Here is a 17,850-nt window from a genome sequence, read left to right as displayed (position 1 = left end):
GATGTCAAAATGCAAATTTACCCCCTTCAATCTAATAGAATTGGACATCAACCGCTGTCAATGGCAGCAAACTTCTTCAAAATGTCATACCTGTCAACCTCTGCCGATAACTGCCCTTATAAATGATTATGATTCCCCTTACAAACCCCCAAAAAACCTTACAAACATCGTACGAGTCGTACGGTGTTTGTAAGGTTTTTTGGGGGTTTGTAAGGGGAATCATAATCATTTATAAGGGCAGTTATCGGCAGAGGTTGACAGGTATGAAATGTGCATTTGATTTAAAATTTGACCCTCTTTTGGCTCATCATGCATGATTTCCACACAGGTGGACGCTGGCTCTTAATGTTTTAGTTTTTCCATGACAAAAATAATACTAATAATATTCCTAATATGAATATTAATAAGGCACGAGGTAGCTGCCATTCATTATTTTCTTCCTGTGGCGTGTTGATGACATGACTGACCTGCTGTTAAATTGTACTCTTGCGGAAACAGCGTGGGCAATGAGGCGGTCAGCAACTCTCCCCCACCCGGACACCAACCACGCACACGCACGCACCCTCACGCACACGCACGTACGCGCACGTACGCGCACGCACACGCAATCAGACGCGCAATCCGTGCAGGGGCAGAAGCGAGAAGCAGCCACTCGCAGCCACGCACCGGATCGCCGGATCCACCACCACGCGTGGGACGCCGACCTCCAGGAAAGCTCGCCTGCCAACCTGCCCGCTTGCTTTCATTTTGGATTCCTTGGTCTTTTCAGGCTCTGGCTTCCAATGCTTCCGTCGTCCGAGTGACTCGCATTTTGCATGCGTCAACTTTCACCTATGGTTGGAGAAGATGCGGCCAAGTTGTGCTCTCCTGCGGGGAAACGGGGCTTCGGTGGGGGGGCTTCTGCTCCCGCTCCTGCTGCTGCTCTGCTGCTGCTGGATGCCAGGTAAGAGTCCGTCTGCATCACTAATTGTTATTTGTTCACCATTTTGGAATTTTGCAACACCATGTCAAATTAGCCTTTGGCTATGCTAAAAACATTCAAGTTTAAACCTTCAAAAGTCACCTGACTATTTTTGCTCAATTAAAAAAAAACTTCAGTTTTAGCCATTTGTCTTGTATTTTGGATTATGATTGTATTTCAATATTATTTCCATATACTTGTCAACCTCTGCCGATAACTGCAGTTATCGGCAGAGGTTGACAGGTATGTAACGATGAAGTAAGGGACATATGACCTTTGACCTATTCATGAAATTCAGATGAGTTCAACAAAAATACACTGGATGCAACCCAAGTAACACTAAAGTATGTATATATATATTTTCTCATAGTAGTCAACACATTGCATGCCATCCATCTATGCTCAACTTTCAATGGCATTGACGGTAATGGAAGTCCTATTCATTTTGAATTAAAGGGCTGAATGAACGTCCATTCGCCCCTCCCAGTCCAAATGAATTGGACGTCTAGCCCTGTCAATGGCTCAGAAAGATTCAGAGTTCAATGCGTGCCATGTAGATGATTAAAAAGAATCATAATTGCTGCATGAAAGGCTTCCAATGAAAAAAGAATCGATTAACTCGCTAAATATTGCCTCCGCTGTCATAAAGTAGTTTTTTTTCTAAGCCCAAACAACGCTTTGTGTAGTAGACAGAGATGGGGTGTATATCATGTTATGTGAGTTATGGCATGTTGGCGTAACGGATGAATGAATACAGCCGTATATCATAATACCATAAGCCCGTTTACAATCCCACAGCACAACTGTATCTATTTTTAAAGTAGCGGTCATAGCTATCGGCCGTTGAGGAGCAAGTGTATTTGTTGAACAAAAGTTGTGAAACAGACGCTTTATTGTCTCACTTTGGTTAATTCAGTGTTTTGTTGTCTGCACTTGTTTTGGGAAAGATGATCCTCACATCTTGTTATTTGGTTCATTTTATTTTGTTGTAACAAAACAACAACACCAAAAACATGGCAGTTTTGTTTTGGTTTGTTGCGCATCAGCATGATGTCATTGGGAAATACCGTAAACAAGTACATTTACGACTGACACTTGGTTAAAAAGTTTGAGTTTGAAATGTTTTTAAATGTGTACACACACCATCATTGTGCTGGTGTCCAAAAAAAGTGCAAATTGACGATAAATCTTGAACTGCTTATAGTTTCTTTCAATTCGCGCACCGCCATTTTGAAAATTAAATGTGGCCCCATCTCGGAAACTAATAAAATCCCATTTGTTCAGTAGAAAATACCTTTTGAAAGCCATTCACGTGCTATTTTCCATAATTACGGCATCATGTGAAGGCATTATAAACCTCCGATTTTTTGTAAAAAGCATTTTCAAGAGTGAAATTAGTCTTTAATTAAAACAAACCAAAAAAGACTTATTTAAATATCTTGTGTCACTACAACGTTAGATGTAACTCCCGGTCAAACGTAGGCTATTGCGTGAAATTGCTTGGTTTGAGAAGAAGCTCCAAAGTAGCGAAAATAAAGCACTTAATCATAGTCTTTTCAATCAGGATGACACGCTTGTGCTCCCGTGAATTGCCCGTGTTGTTTTATTTGCGCAACAAACACGATCACCCAAGAAAAGCTTTCTCCTTGCCGGGTCGTTAAAATGATCCACGATCATTTTAAGGTGACGTGGATCTATGTAATGTCCTCTGATTATTCGTCATGTTGATAACAGCTTTATGGTGTTCAGAGGTCGCGCAAAAGGATGTCGCTTTGCGTCACGCGTATTTACACGTCGCTGCCCATTGGCCTCCAATCGGAAGGCGTCGTCTTTGTCGGTTTGATTGATAAAATGATACGGATGATGTAAAGCTTAAGCGTTTCATTCACCTGGCCGTTTTTCGGTGACAAAAGAGCTACGCCGAGTGATGGCGGAAAGGACGAACGCGGCGGGCAGGTGTGCGGCAGCTGCTCGCGTCTCCGGGCAAACAGCGGCTGTTTGTCTTTGTTGGGAAAATATTGTCAGAAGACGCCGCTCGCTTTTCTCTTGCCAAAAATGACACATCGCATTGATTTCATTCGTCCCTCGACTTTTTGTTGGAGTTTTCGCTAAATCTTTGGCCTTCGTTTTAATGAAAAAATTGGCCCTCAACTACTGACGGCCATTTTGTGGCGTTCGCACTGGTTACGTTGACATGGATAAAATGTCTTTAATACGATTTTGATTCAGATTTTGATTGGGTGAACTCTTTTCATGGACACTAAAAGTAGTGTTCTTGCGTTTTTTAATGTTTCCACCAATGTGGATACATTTGGAGGTGAATTTTCCAGACATGTGCTATAAAGGTTTGCTTTGTGTTTTCATACACTGATCGGATTATGAATCGATATCAATCCCCCCCCCCCGGTTCAGCATAAAATTTCAATTACTTACAGCCAATGCTGACTTTTAGTTACATTTTTCCCCCTACTGTTATACATCAGAAAAATGAAAATCTGTGTTTTTATTTTCAATTCATTTAGCAAGATTGATGCACACGGCGTGCTGCTTTATGTGAAATGACGTCAGCTGAAAACTAAATCAGACGTGCTATATTTGTGGCTCTTTAATGTTTGAAACATTTGTGTAATGCATCCCGGACCGTTCCCGTCCTGCTGCGTCTTACTAATTGCTCAAGTGTTTCTTGCTGAGGTAATGAATCAGAGGAAATAGGCAATTAACGCTCAGTGGCTAATTGTAGCCACTTCTGACGCCGGTGGTGTCAAACATACGGCTTGTGGGATAGAAGCGGCCCCCCTAGGAATGCGTGGACGGCGCTAGATGTCCAAAACTGAGTTTGCCACAAAAGATCTCAACATTGTCCTGTTAGAAATCAATTTTAGTGTTTAAAAATGTCTTCTCAAAATGTCCGCATGATTCATTCGAATGATTTCCCCAATTGATTAGGGCTACGCAATTAGTCGTGAGCTTTATTTTCGAATCCTCGTAAAACCTCCGACTGTCTTTTTTGGGAAACCTTTTAGCGTAATCCATCATTTCCGCGAGGAGAGCCACAGATGTTTTCATAGAAAAAGCATCGAGCCGTTTAGCGTCCGCCGTGACCGCGTGGCCGTACCTTTTGACCCTCTTTACCCTTTGGTAACCTTAACCAATTGTTAACCTCCAGCCACGTCGTGTCCATCCCAGGGGGGGCCTTTTTTCACCGAGGCTTCCCCCGCCTCTCTGCGTAATCTTTTAGTCAGTTATGGGTCATCCTTCCTCCTCGTGCCTGGTTAGAATCTAATTTACTGCGATGAAAGGACAAGGAGACGTTGATTGAAATTTTGCCCTTTGGGAATTTGAGCCGGGTTTTGTTTGACGAGCTATTTTCCACTTCCTGCTATGTTTGATGTCTTGTTTACAATTTGGAGTCAAACAAAAATGGAGGTTTTGTGTCCTGTCCTCATGGTGATTGGGACCTCTGCATATCCAGATGGAAGAAATACTAATAGGATTTCATTAGTATGCATTTTCCCCAAAAATGTTGACCAATCAGCTACGAATTTGGCTACGAATGAATGTTGTGTATGTTCTCCACGGCTGTGATGAGATGTTTTCCCAGAGTAAGATCAGATAACGACTTGGCGTCTGCATGACGTGAACAATGGTTGCCCCGTGTGGCAGACCTCTGGGAGTTCTTCCAACCTAATTTGGACGGCCACTAATCCCCAAAGAGATGTTCTATTAGATTTGTTGATGACTGATGAAGACACTACATTGGCTTTCATGCTCCTCTATTCTCTTTGGGCTAATTGAATTACAACAAGGTGTAATGGAGGATTATGTTAAGGTATGCAGCACGGCAAACAGAGACAGTTTTTTTCTGGAAAGTCAGTAAATGTACCGTATTTTCAGGACTATATGGCGCATCGTATTTTTAGCCGCAGTGTCAGTAACGAGTGCTATTTCTGTATTTGAAACACACAAAGGACGCACCGTTTTGTTAGACGCACATATATTGTATATTATATATGAATATCTAACCGCAATAGTGCTGGCTACCGGAAGCAGCCCCAGACTCTATTTCCGGTTTCCGGTGCGCAGTGACTGCTGGGATATATAGTTCTTGCACGCTACACCCACACGCTAAAAACACGTTTTTAAAAAGGCAACGGAAGCAAAACTGAGTTCGGTTGTACTTTATTTAGCCATTTTACAACTTACTCACGTCATCATCACCCACAAATCCATCAAAGTCCTAATTTTCTGTGTTTTATACGTTCGTCCAGGCGGCCACAATCCATTCGCAAATAGTAGCTAGCGTAACTTTTCCAACAGTGCTTTCCATGCTTCATCATGCTGTGTTGATGTCGATGTATACAGGCCACAATCCATTGGGTGTATTGACAAAAGAACTACTACATATCCCAGCAGTCACTGCGCAGTACTTTGTCTACGGGAAAATAGTAGAGTCGGTGTACCCTATCAACTGATTCATTTTATTTTATCGTGATAACAACTTTAGTATTGGTCCATATATAAAGCGCACTGGATTATAAGGCGCCCTGTCTATTTTGGAGCAAATTTAAGACTTGTATGTGCGCCTTATAGTCGTGAAAATACGGTATGTATGTAATCCCTTGATTTTATTTTATTGCTTTGGAATCATCTTTTCTCGATAAAACTTCATTTCCACTTGGTGTGATAAGATGACGCAAAAGTGCATGCAAGTTTAACAGGGATTTGAAAATGTTCTGATCAAGAACCGCTTTCATAATTCTGTTTCAACGGAGAACTTTAAGCTCATCGAGTCTTGTCGCTTTTTATAAAATTGTGTTTTTTCGTGATTCTTTAACAACGGCTACGCAGTGACATTGATTTTGATGGCCCATAATGCCAAAGCTTTAAATGATTATTTTCACGCCGATCGTGGACTAACGCCGTGAGACAATTTCACACGTGCCGCCATCAGCGTTTCTCTCATCAGAAGCAAAACAATCATCATCATTGTTGATTAGTAGAGTTATTGATTGGTCTGCTGCCTTTCCAATCAGTGGTTTCCAAGGACACGTGCGCTGCGGGTTGACCTTGGCAAACAAAGGCCTCTGTGCTGGCGGACCAGTGAAGCGCAATGCAATGGGATTTCAAATAAATACAAATCTGTTATGAGGAGGCATCCAAAGTTTTGTATTTTGTAAGCACGCCAGCTCGTTGCTGGTAAATCTTTCAATCGAACTTGGCCTGAAGTTAATTGAGTCCCCGTCTTTGTCGAGAGGACAACGGAAAGGGCGAGACGCACTTTTGCTTTTGTGTAAATATTGTGATGAGCCTCCGTCCCCTTTGTCCTTCTGCAGATAATATACGAGAAAAATTGGACACGCGGGGGTCATTATTACCTCCCGGCGTCTCGACAAGGTCGAGCGAAGAGTGCGTCGTCATTGTGGCTCTTTTTCAAAGTGTTTTTCGCAGCCGCTCGGAGGTGGAAAATTGTGTAAACACGGAAGAGGCCTCTGGTTCAATGCCAATGTCTGACTGCTAAATGAACGATACTTACTCTTGAGAAGATTACATGTGCTGGATGAGGCAAGAGGAAGCTTTTGGAGATGTTTGATGGTTGTGAAAATGCAGTTTATGGCACTTGGAGTTGTTTGGGTAACCCAGTAATGCTGTTCCAGGAGTTATTTGGGTCTAGTGGTATTATTACTTACGGCATATCACTTTTGTAGCATTTTCTAGAGGGGAAGGTCACGGTGTTTTTACTGAGCGACGCTATGATTAGCCTTGAGAGCTCGGCTTGATCCAGTCAGTGAATTAAGTCTGATGACTGGCATTTTGCTGGCTTCATTCCCGGAGAGAACAAAAATCATTTTGACTCATATGGACGAGTTGTGTTGCATATGTTTGTGCTTTGTTGCGTCTGCTTTCCGTTGGCTTTCTTATCTTATCTCATCATCTAGGAATAAATCATTAGCTGTCATTTGTTGATTTTTGAAGATGATTGAACAAGCCTTTTCTTCCACTCTGACAAGCATGAGACTTTCTGAGCGAGATAGTAGTGCCATCTAAGGGTTATAATTGGTACAATTATAGAGCCTTTTTAGTCGGCTTCATAGTAAAGTCCTGCCATTGGCTGGCAACCGGGTAGGCTCCAGCACCCCCACTACCCTTGTGAGAATAAGCCCTATGGAAAATGAATGAATAAATGTTAAAGTTCTGTTAAGTTTATTATGTTGTATATAATGTTAAGACCAACCATATGTATACATGTACATCTGTATGTATATATGTCTGTATATGTATATATATATTTCAGCAACACGCTTATTTATATATTTATTAATTTCTTGATATGTTTATATATTTATTTATTAACTTATTTCCTATTTATTTACGTCCAAAATGTCTTTCTGTGTCTGTATTCTCACCCTCTTGCTACTGTGACAATGAAATTTCCCGAATACGGGATGAATGAAGTTATCTAATCTATAAATTATATTATGGAATTGTAGTTTTCAAGCCACGTACAAATCTTACTAAAAGACAGGGAAAAAAAGGTTTGAATTAATCAGATGAAGTATTTAATATTCATAGCCAGTCCTCTCAATTAGTTTAATTGAATGAATTTTATTTACCTAAAATCTTACAACCCGCCCACTGGGAAAACAAGAAGACATTCAACAAGAAGAAAAGTTGCATCCACGCGTAGTGAATCACAATATTTCAGAAGGAAACATTTTATCCATCAATCCAAACTCCTGTCATCCAAGTCTTGTGAAATTAAATCAATGTCTGAAACCAGAGCTCAGGCCTGAATTGCACCAACAGAAATAGAAAATCTAGTTTATCTGTCCACCAATGACATTAGCGCGCCGCCTAAATGGTCGCCCACCCTTGTCAAAGCGGATCACAGCAAGGATATAATTACAGCGGCAACGCTCGCATCTCCATTTTCCCGTAAAACATATAGCCGACGTGATGCATATTCTTATGGATTAGCCTTACCAGCACATATAGCATGTGCCCCGCCCCCCTTCCTCTGCTCGCTAATGATTCATTTGTCCGCCGCATCACGTGATCTGCCGTAATTAAACTTCTCAAGGTGAACGCAAGGGCGATGGGGAACCGCATGATATCGATCACATGAGAAATTCATTAAAAGAGCCGCTTAAGTGTCATTTGAACCCCGCTTTCAATTTCCGCTAGCAAATGCCACGTGGCGTCTTCCATTCATTTTTTTCCGCGTTCTGCTGACTGCCATTGGAGGCGATAGACGTCCAATCATTTTGACTGACGGGGCCTGGTAAATAATAATAATAATAATCCGAACTGTTTTTCCTAAGCAAAATGGAATTGCCTTTTGTGTTGGACAGGTGCTAAAGGACTGTACTTCCCGCAAAATGAGTACAAAGAAACCATTTACGTCGGGCAGAAAGCGGGCAGCCGGATCCTCCAGGTCTTCGCCATGCTGGACAACGAGTCGGAGAAGCCACACTTCTACCTGTGCTGGTCCAACTCGCTCAAGAGGCCCGCCTACGGCTCTTGGTTTAATATGGACGTCAACACGGGGGTGCTGTCCTTGAACAAAACCCTGGACGAGGATGACTTTGACTCGCTGTGTGAGTGGCCTAGCAGCCTATTGTGAAGATGCTATCCTCTACGTTAAGATTCAATTGGATTGCCTACATTCTTGCCATACTGATAAGGGAGTTCCGGCATCCGCCGGCGGTCTCCGTTCGAGATTAAAATGTCTGTTTTCTTACCATTTTTTATCAGATAAACCTTCGTGGTCCGTGAAGAAGTTGTCCCTCTACGTCATGGTGCTAAATCGGCCCCCCAGGAAGCCCTTGTGCTTCACCAGAAACAGCCCTCGGATCATCCTGGACTTTGTTAACGCGACGATGCCGCAGTGTGAGCAGACGGATATGAAAGAGCTGTGCTTCCCTCACCGCGACCTGTCCAAACCGCACATCATGGAGAATAGGTTCTCCGGGGCCGTGATGCAGCTTAGACGACTCTCGAGAGTTGACGTGTGTCCAAATTACATCATCTCTTACAGCGTGGAATCAGGTGAGCGACCACCAGTTGAAAATATAGTACCTTAATTCACACAATCATACATTTTTAGACACGAAGCAAATGGTAGAATCTTGTCAGAGTATTAAAAAAAAAAAAATCAAACAAACCCGTAACTATTGCAATTGTGCAGTTTATAACGTTTTGCCTCCGCATGGTTGAAACCGATGGCCTTGTCGAACACAGGCAGATTCTGATTCTAGCAGAGAGCTTGACTCAATGGAAAACGGTAGTCGAGACTCGTTGTTTTTATCGTGCGACGAGTCGAAAATACAAATTTAATCAGTCCAATCTATCGAGTTCAGTAAAATAACCCTCGAGGCGATAGTGGGACTTTAACGCACATTGAAAGTGTCCTCAATATTGAGAGTGGTGCTTTTGAATGTATTCCCACAGAGACGCCGGCACCCTTTGCCGTGAATCAGAGCACTTCGGAAATGATCGTGACCGCCCCTTTGGACCGCGAGGAGCGCGAACGTTATCGACTCCTGCTGATTTGCACCGTTCGGACGGAGAGCGACGTGACCACCCTGGACACTCCCCTGGACGTTTTTGTCAACGACGAGGACGACAACGCGCCGTACGTGAACGGCACTGACACGGCAAACATCGTCATCGGTTTAAATCGCACCCAAGTAAGAAAACAAAGGATCGGACATCTTTGTGGACTCGCTATTTATTGTTCTTTGTCTCCTTCCAGGGTGGAATTTACGGCACATTGTCAGTTTTTGACAGGGATTTGACTTCCATATATTCCATTGACCAGAGTCACAATAAGTACGTTGAAACCTTGCTCAATACCGACCCGTGGACCAGGGAAACCTTTGACGTGAAGCGCGGATTCAGCGAGAAGAAGAGCGCTCACAATAGCGTCAGAGAAACCGTGCATCACTACCGTGAGTGATGAGCCCAAGGCCGGCCATTTTGGAGAGAAAACATTTCCTGTCTTTCTTTCAGAGCTGGTTCTCAAGAGGAACCTGGCGGTCAGCGAAAATCGCAGCGTCCAGCTGCACTACCAGGTCAATGACACCACGTACCCCGGTCCGGAGGAAAGCGTGCTGCTTCACTTCAACGTCACCATCTTACCAGTCCAAATCCGCTTTGAGAACATCACGCCCATCTTCACGCTCACTCGGAGAGCTTCCATTTATGCTCAGGTGCTTCTCAAAATCATCTCATGAGTTAATGCAAGTTTATGAATTCATCACCCCAAATTTTTTTTTACATTTTTTATTTTTATAAACAATCAGGGATTTGGGGGCCATTCAAGCATTTCTGGATAACTTCCAGTTCTATTTTTGGGGGTAAAATATAATGGTCACCACTAGAGCTTTTTGTGGGTCCACAATGGAGATTTGTTTTTCTTGGTCCAAGTTCAAAATTAATTGGAGTCAATTTAACCATTTTCAAGGGTCTTTGAATTGGAACTTTAAAAAAAAAATGGATTCACATAGAAAATAAGTTATCAAATCAAGTTTCCATTCAATTTTTTTCACCGGCAAAATTGGACACTTTCACCAAGTTGTGACAACAAAATGTCCTGTTCAATGTTAATCAAATCAAATTAAAAGCCTTTATTGTCATTATACACCAGCTATACGCTGCTGTTGTATAATGACAATAAAAGTGTCCAATTTTGTGAGTGAAAAAAAACCTGAATGGAAACTTGATTTGATAACTTATTTTCTATGTGAATCAAATTTTGAATGTCATTCATTCATCTTCCAAGAATCTTCACAAAGGTTTTATTCATTTTTTTGTGGGAGGGGTTGTAAGACACTGATTTTAGTTCAAATTGTGAATGGAAAAGTTGCTCGTGTCACACGAGAATTGGGACATTTTGGAGCTAGAGCGTGTAAATGTATTGCATTCATTTTCTATGCCAATTTCGTCAAAGCGTTCCCAGCAAAGTTCGGAAAATACCCACATTTTCAAATCCTTTCTTTCCTGCCATTTTCATCCAGGTGGGCAAGATTTGCTTGGAAAACTGCCAGGAGTTTGATGGCTTCAGTGTCACCTACCAGCTGAAGGTTCCCGATAAGAACGTGAGCGCAGATGAGCTTTCCTGTTACGCCGCCATCAGCGTGGCCCAGGCCCCGGACGACGTGAGGGGACTGCTCTACGTCAACAACTCGGAAGCTTTGCAAAGACCCCAGTGTCAAGATCTGCGCTACGTGGTCGTAGCTCGAGAGGGGCACTCGCAGCTTGAAGCCAGCACGCACATCCTATTGGTTCTGGATACTGGAGGTCCGTATAATAGTCACAAATGCTTCATTTGGGTTCCGAGGGTCCGTACTCTAGTACGCAAAATACACGTCTGGTGCAATGTTCCCTCTAAGCTGCGTGCATACGCAATTGCGCACTAGTCTCGTCTTCTCTGCGCACAGCAAATCATATGGAGCGCACAAAATAAAATCCCATTTTTTTTTTAGCCGTGAGGCTGACGCGCGAACCAGTCATCCGCTGGGCCGCCCCATTCATAGATATTAATCATTACATTTTATTATTACTAAATCATTTGTGTAGTAGACATGCACCTGCTTATGGCAGGTGTGATACTGGTGTGTGCCCATAGCGAGCAATGATGATGTTGCTCGCACCGGTACTCAGTGTGCTCAGGGAGGTTGTCTTTCTGCCCAGACAAACAAAAAATTAGAGGGAACATTGGTCTGGTGTTTGTTTTGCGCAGCAAACGAGGACGATCGGGAGAGTCAGCAGTTCCTGCCTTGCGCCGAGAACAGACGTCCGGGAGAATGTGAGACCACCAGAGGCCTGGGGGCCACCACAGGGAGATGCCAGTGGAGGCAAGGCACTGAAAAAGGTCATTTGGAAGATGACACACTATAACACTCACACTGGCAGCCCATGAGCTCAGTGTTCCTAAAGGTAAAACAAAAATAATATACCTCCATATCATCATTCAGGAATTGTGGAGAATTATTCGACCTGCTCGCCAGACCTGCGCACCTGTCCCGATGGCTTTTGTGATGCCGTTGAAAGCAAAGATCCATCAATTTGCCCGCAAGACTGTACGAGTAAGTTCTTGATCATTCTCTTTTTAGGGGGAGGGGGGTCGTTGACGATTGTTGACTGTGTACTTGTTTTGGTGTGAAGGGGAAATTGTGACGGGTGGTCATGCACTGGGACTGAGGAACGGCATTCAGGCTGGCTACGGGACCTGCTACTGCTTGACTCAGCGATGCTTTTGTGAAAAGGAGGATTTTGAGGGTGAGTTGTCACATGACTGATTGTTCCTCACGTGGATATTTTGGGAAAGAAATGGCTGAAAAATGCTGTCGTTGACCACAAATACACCCACAACGACACTAAATCAAAGCCATCTGAAGGAAACTTTGGAGTTTGTTTAAAAATCACAGTTACTACCAGACATGGCCGCAATAATCAAAAAAATCGCAGTAGGGTCACCCCTATTAAAAAAATATTACTGATAGTTTTTTTGTTTTTTTTACTTCAGCGCTGAGTCCTTGTAGCAAGAGTGGCTTCCACTTAGGAGTTTCAGCATGGATTACCACATTTTTATGAACTTAAAAAAATAATGAATAGCAGAAAAAATTGCAAAGTAGTGCATTTGTGATACACGAGGGATTACTGTACATTGAAACTACAGTTGGAAAGGGATATCTCATGTCTGGTGTTAAATCCAAATTTGTTGAATTCCACTCCAGAGGCCCTATGCGACGACATGTGCAAGACCGTCCTGGCCACGGTTCTGCTCCTTTCCTTCGTGGTCTCCATCCTGCTTTCGTCCTACTTCCTCCACCGCCACCACAAGAACTCGCCCAAGCCCCCGATAGCGTCCGCCGAGATGACCTTCCGCCGGCCGGCCCAGGCCTATCCCATCAGCTTCCCCGCTAACAACCTACGGCGAGGCTCGCAGGAATCCATCGAGACCGACACCTTTAAAATTCCCGTGAGCTTCCTCTCGCGCCACGCGTTTTGACGTCTGACCGTTTCAGCTATTTACTTCCAACAGGAGGATCCCAAATGGGAATTCCCGCGAAAGAACCTGGTGCTTGGCAAGACTTTGGGAGAGGGAGAGTTTGGGAAAGTTGTCAAAGCGACGGCGTTCCGATTGAAAGGAAAAGCGGGTTATACTACTGTGGCTGTCAAAATGCTTAAAGGTGAGAAGATACTACCAATCTATCATTTAAACTTCTCCTTCCCTTGTGTGACTTGAGTGTTTGTAATTGTCATCAGCCCCCTGTGTATTTAAAGCCCGTGTTTTTTCCCAGTTTTATTGTTTGTTCTTAAATCATCCCAACATCAATCAGAAGTGATTCAAAATGTATCTTGCTGAAATAGTGTTCCCTGTCCTCGATAGAAAACGCCTCCCACAGCGAGCTACGGGACCTGTTGTCCGAATTCACTCTCCTCAAGCAAGTGAACCACCCTCACGTGATCAAGATGTACGGCGCGTGCAGCCAGGACGGTAAGGACCTCCGCAAAAGCTCCTCGGACTCGGGCGGCGAGGCTGAAGAACGCCCGTCTCCAAATAGGTCCGTTGAACCTGATCGTGGAATACGCCAAGTTCGGGTCCCTCCGCAACTTCCTCCGCGAGAGTCGCAAAGTCGGCCCGAGCTTCCTGGGAACGGACGCCAACCGAAACTCCAGCTATTTGGAGAATCCCGACGACAGGGCGCTCACCATGGGCGACCTGATCTCCTTCGCGTGGCAGATTTCCAGAGGCATGCAGTATCTAGCCGAAATGAAGGTTAGCGTTCCTCCCAAACGGGTGCGCCGGCTAATTCTTCCGGCTGATGGAGAATCTTTTTTCCAACAGCTCGTTCACAGGGACCTCGCGGCCCGAAATGTTCTGGTGGCCGAGGGCAGAAAGATGAAAATCTCCGACTTCGGACTCTCCAGAGACGTGTACGAGGAGGACTCTTACGTCAAGAGGAGCAAGGTGACGTTGGCTGACGTCTGGGCCGTTTTGATTTCCGTTTTGCCAATGTCGTTGGATTTTTTGCAGGGTCGTATACCTGTTAAATGGATGGCGATAGAGTCCCTGTTCGATCATATTTACACGACGCAAAGTGACGTGTGAGTACGGTTGGCATTTAAAAGTTACACAGAATGAGATGTGTGTTAGACTGTCTTTGTTCTTCCAGCTGGTCCTTTGGTGTCCTCCTGTGGGAAATCGTGACATTGGGGGGCAATCCGTACCCGGGGATCGCACCGGAACGCCTCTTTAACCTCTTGAAAACGGGCTACAGGATGGAGAGACCTGAGAACTGCTCCGAGGAAATGTGAGCACCCTCTTTCTTAGCCTTGCAACACCCAAAACAATCCTATCCTCTCCCTTTGCAGGTATAACCTCATGGGCCGATGCTGGAAACAAGAATCTGACAAGAGGCCGACCTTCTCTGAAATCAGCAAAGAGCTGGAAAAGATGATGGTTAAAAGTCGGGTATGGTCAAGCAATACAATAGACACCGTTGACTCGGCAATTCATGTCCAAGTTTTCCATTCATTATTTACAAGAACAAACTGGGGCAAGTCAGCTGCCCCGCCCCGCATACTAATAGGCCTAATTCCACCTTGATCTGCTTTTGTCAGGATTACCTGGACCTGGCCGCCTCCACGCCTGCTGACGCCCTGCTGTACGATGACGCGCTGTCCGAAGAGGACACGCCACTCGTGGACTGTAATAACGCCCCTATCCCTCGAACCCTTCCCTCCACGTGGATTGAAAACAAGCTCTATGGTAGAATCTCCCACGCATTTACTCGATTTTAGACACGGGGCAAGCGGGTTGTCTCTTTTATGTGACTGCCTTTCTATAGTCAAGCGTGACTGCGATCTGGCCGTCATTATTCTTCACCATTTCATCCTACGTTCGAGGCTCGGTCAGTGATAAGCGACCATGTCTGTTGTCTTGCATTCCATTTTATTTGGACCTGCTTCCAATGTACAGGCTTTAGTACCTGTTTTTTTACAGCTAAAAAATATACAAAGCATTGGAGGGATTCATCAGTATATCAAACTGTAGAACATTTCATTACAATTTGAGTGAGACAATTCTACCATGTTATTAGAAAATAGGACAGTCAGACAAGTGGTCCGGTGGATTGAGTGGTTAGTGTGTTGGTCTCACAGCTCTGGGATCCTGGGTTGAAATCCAGGTGGGCCCCTTTGTATGGATGTGAGCGTGAATGGTTGTCCTTTGTCTCCTCGTGTCTTGCGATTGGCTGCCCACCGATTCAAGGTGTCCCCTTGTTCGCTGGGATAGGCTTCAGCACCCTCTGTGTCCCTAGTGAGGATTAAGCAGTTCAGAAAATGGACACCATTAAAAAGAAATAACATATTTGTTTTACATAATAATCCTTTTAACTTTTCAAAACCAAATTATTTATTTTTATCTAGTTTCAAAATTCCAGTTTTAAGGAGCTGTGTTATGGTGCAGAGGTTAACTCACCTGACTTCAGTGCAGGCAGGCATGGGTTCGATTCCTGCTGCTGACAGTAAATTGGGAGTGTTGGTATTTGTCTGTCTTTCTGACTGGCATCAAGTCTTGGGTGTAGTCTGCCTTTCACCCAAAGTCAGCTGGGTTAGGCTCCAGCAACCTATTCGAGGATACGTGGAATAGATGAGTACATGATCTTTTTCAAGGGCAAAAATATAGCCTTGCTATGTAAAGCCTTGGGCCACCTCGTGGTGTAGAGGTTAACTCACCTGACTTTGGTGCAAGCAAGCATGGGTTCAATTCCCAGTAGTGGCAGTAGATTGGGAGTGCAATGGTTGTCTACCTCTCTGTGTATGACTGGTAACAAGTCTTGGATGTAGTCTCCAGAAACCCTCACAACCTTTTTGAGGATATGTGGTATAGAAAATGAAGGAGTACATGGTCTTTTTCAAGGCAAAAATATAGCCTTACCATGTAAAGCATTGTGCCCTCTCGTGCTGTAGGGGTTAACTCACCTGACTTTGGTGCAGAGAGGCATGGGTTCAAGTCCCGCTGGTGGCGATATGATTGGGAATGCACATGGTTACTTGTCTCTCTGTAGTGCCTTACATCTGACTGGCATCAAGTCTTGGGTGTAGTCTGCCCTTCACCCCAAAGCCAGCTGGGTTTGGCTCCAGCAACCTTTTCAAGGATGCACAGTATGAAAGGTTAAACAATCAATGAATAACATTTTTCAAAGCAAATAACAGCTTTACTATTAAAGGCAGTGGTCCCCCAAACTATTCCAGAAAGGGCCGCAGTGGGTGCAGGTTTTCGTTCCAACCGGTAAGAGGAAACTTTTCCACCAATCTGGTATCCTAGAAATGCAATCAGTGGATTGCAGTCAGGTGCTTCTTTTTTCAGCAGAAACCTCATTGGTTAAACTGTTTGTGCTGGATCGGTTGGAACAAAAACCTGCACCCACAGCGGCCCTCCAGGACTGGTTTGGAGACCTCTGATTTAAGGCCTCACCTTGTGGTGTAGAGATTAACTCACCTGACTTAAGTGTGTAGGCAGGCACAGGTTCAATTCCCACTGGTGGCAGTATGATGAGAATGACGATGATCCCCCAATGCTTTTGATGCGTATCTGTTACTACATCTAGGCATCCTAATGAATTATCTGAAAAAGGGTTCATGTCAATTTTGGGGTCAACATTGGGTGGAAAGGAGTAACATTTGAAACAGGTCCTCGCTGACAACCACTTCATCTAATCGCTTCATTACGGTGAAGGGAAACGGGGTGCCGCGTCCGTCTATTGTTTGTATCTTCCACTAGAGAATTTGCTCGGCGTCTTCTCATTGACCGAGTGGCGGAAAAATGATGTGTTCTCATTTTTAGGCATGTCGTACCCCAACTGGCCCGAGAAGAGCCCGGTACCGCTCAACAGACACGATGCCACTAATCCAGTCTTTACAAGATATGCCAATGATAGCGTTTATGCAAACTGGATGGCTTTGCCTACAAGCGCAAAAACGGTGGACAAGCTCGATAGCTAGACGTCTCCCGACCGATCCACGCCGTTCAAACGTTGTGTGCTAGAGGTGTATATTTCCAGATGACTATGTATATATTCTATCTGATGCTAAAGTTGCTTCCCTTTTTATCTCTAGTTGCACGGGTATTAAAAGTGGGCTTCTTTTGCCAGACCATCGGGTGGATCAAAGTAGGCCGTGTTTCTCTTCTGTGTTAATATTACGTACCTCGCAGTCATGTTGGCCACGTTGTATCACTGCATGACTCTCGTGCCAGATTGTCTTTTAAGTGCCTGTGCCGCTTCCGCAATAGCCTCCAAATATTCACGGAATCCTGGAGAGATCTCCTTCCAGACCGGGAATTTAAAGGGGGACACCTTCACCGGGGTCTCCTGTAGACAGCGGCGAGTCAAAGGACAAATATTGTAAAGTTTCTACTGCAGAGGACTGCCCTCCAGAACGTGTCCGAAGACCGATTTTTGTTCAGAAACAGAGGCGTAACGGACCTTTTTTCTGTCTTTTTTGAGTTGAAAAGTGTTGGTTAAGTAGTGCTTACACCTGTTTCATGACTTCACGCAAAATATGTCCTTTTTCAGTGAGTATTTCAGTTTTGTAAAAGCCAAAGTCAAGGGGAAATGTTTGTCCACTATCTAGTCTACCTTGGATGTTTTTCTTTGATTATGTTACAGTTATTAAACGATAAAAAATGTACAGCCCTTGTCTTGTGTGAAATACCAAACTTTAATATCTTATATTGACTAAGGCTTTTTTTTTCTTAAAAAGCGACATAGCATAGTAAGGCTTTTATTCTTTAAAAAAACGACATAGTATAGTAAGGCTTTTTTCTTTTAAAAAAAACGACATAGTATAGTAAGGCTTTTTTCTTAAAAAACAACATA

General features: G+C 44.0%; 1 protein-coding gene across 2 annotated transcripts; it reads left to right on the top strand.

Annotated features, from left to right (window-relative positions):
• Window positions 1–524: 524 nt before the first annotated feature.
• ret (ret proto-oncogene receptor tyrosine kinase) lies at window positions 525–17,703 on the top strand. Of its 2 annotated transcripts, none has more exons than XR_013303823.1 (20): window positions 525–943; window positions 8,311–8,556; window positions 8,714–9,007; window positions 9,410–9,648; window positions 9,714–9,909; window positions 9,971–10,170; window positions 10,978–11,260; window positions 11,703–11,834; window positions 11,938–12,048; window positions 12,128–12,241; window positions 12,700–12,944; window positions 13,008–13,155; window positions 13,356–13,463; window positions 13,531–13,745; window positions 13,815–13,937; window positions 14,004–14,074; window positions 14,143–14,280; window positions 14,342–14,441; window positions 14,591–14,880; window positions 16,818–16,967. XR_013303823.1 is itself a non-coding variant. In XM_077612943.1 (20 exons), the coding sequence occupies exons 1-20, from the start codon at window positions 847–849 to the stop codon at window positions 16,973–16,975; spliced, it is 3,366 nt and encodes a 1,121-aa protein (XP_077469069.1). In that variant the 5' UTR covers window positions 526–846; the 3' UTR covers window positions 16,976–17,703. The 2 variants fall into 2 exon arrangements, 1 of the variants encoding a protein (XP_077469069.1); XM_077612943.1 differs by having other exon boundaries at window positions 526–943; window positions 14,591–14,738; window positions 16,818–17,703.
• Window positions 17,704–17,850: the final 147 nt, after the last annotated feature.

Source organism: Stigmatopora argus, chromosome 11 (assembly GCF_051989625.1).
Source record: "Stigmatopora argus isolate UIUO_Sarg chromosome 11, RoL_Sarg_1.0, whole genome shotgun sequence".
NCBI lineage: Eukaryota > Metazoa > Chordata > Actinopteri > Syngnathiformes > Syngnathidae > Stigmatopora > Stigmatopora argus.
The sequence above is the reverse complement of the archived record's forward strand: the minus strand, read 5'-3'. Positions and strand labels throughout refer to the sequence as shown.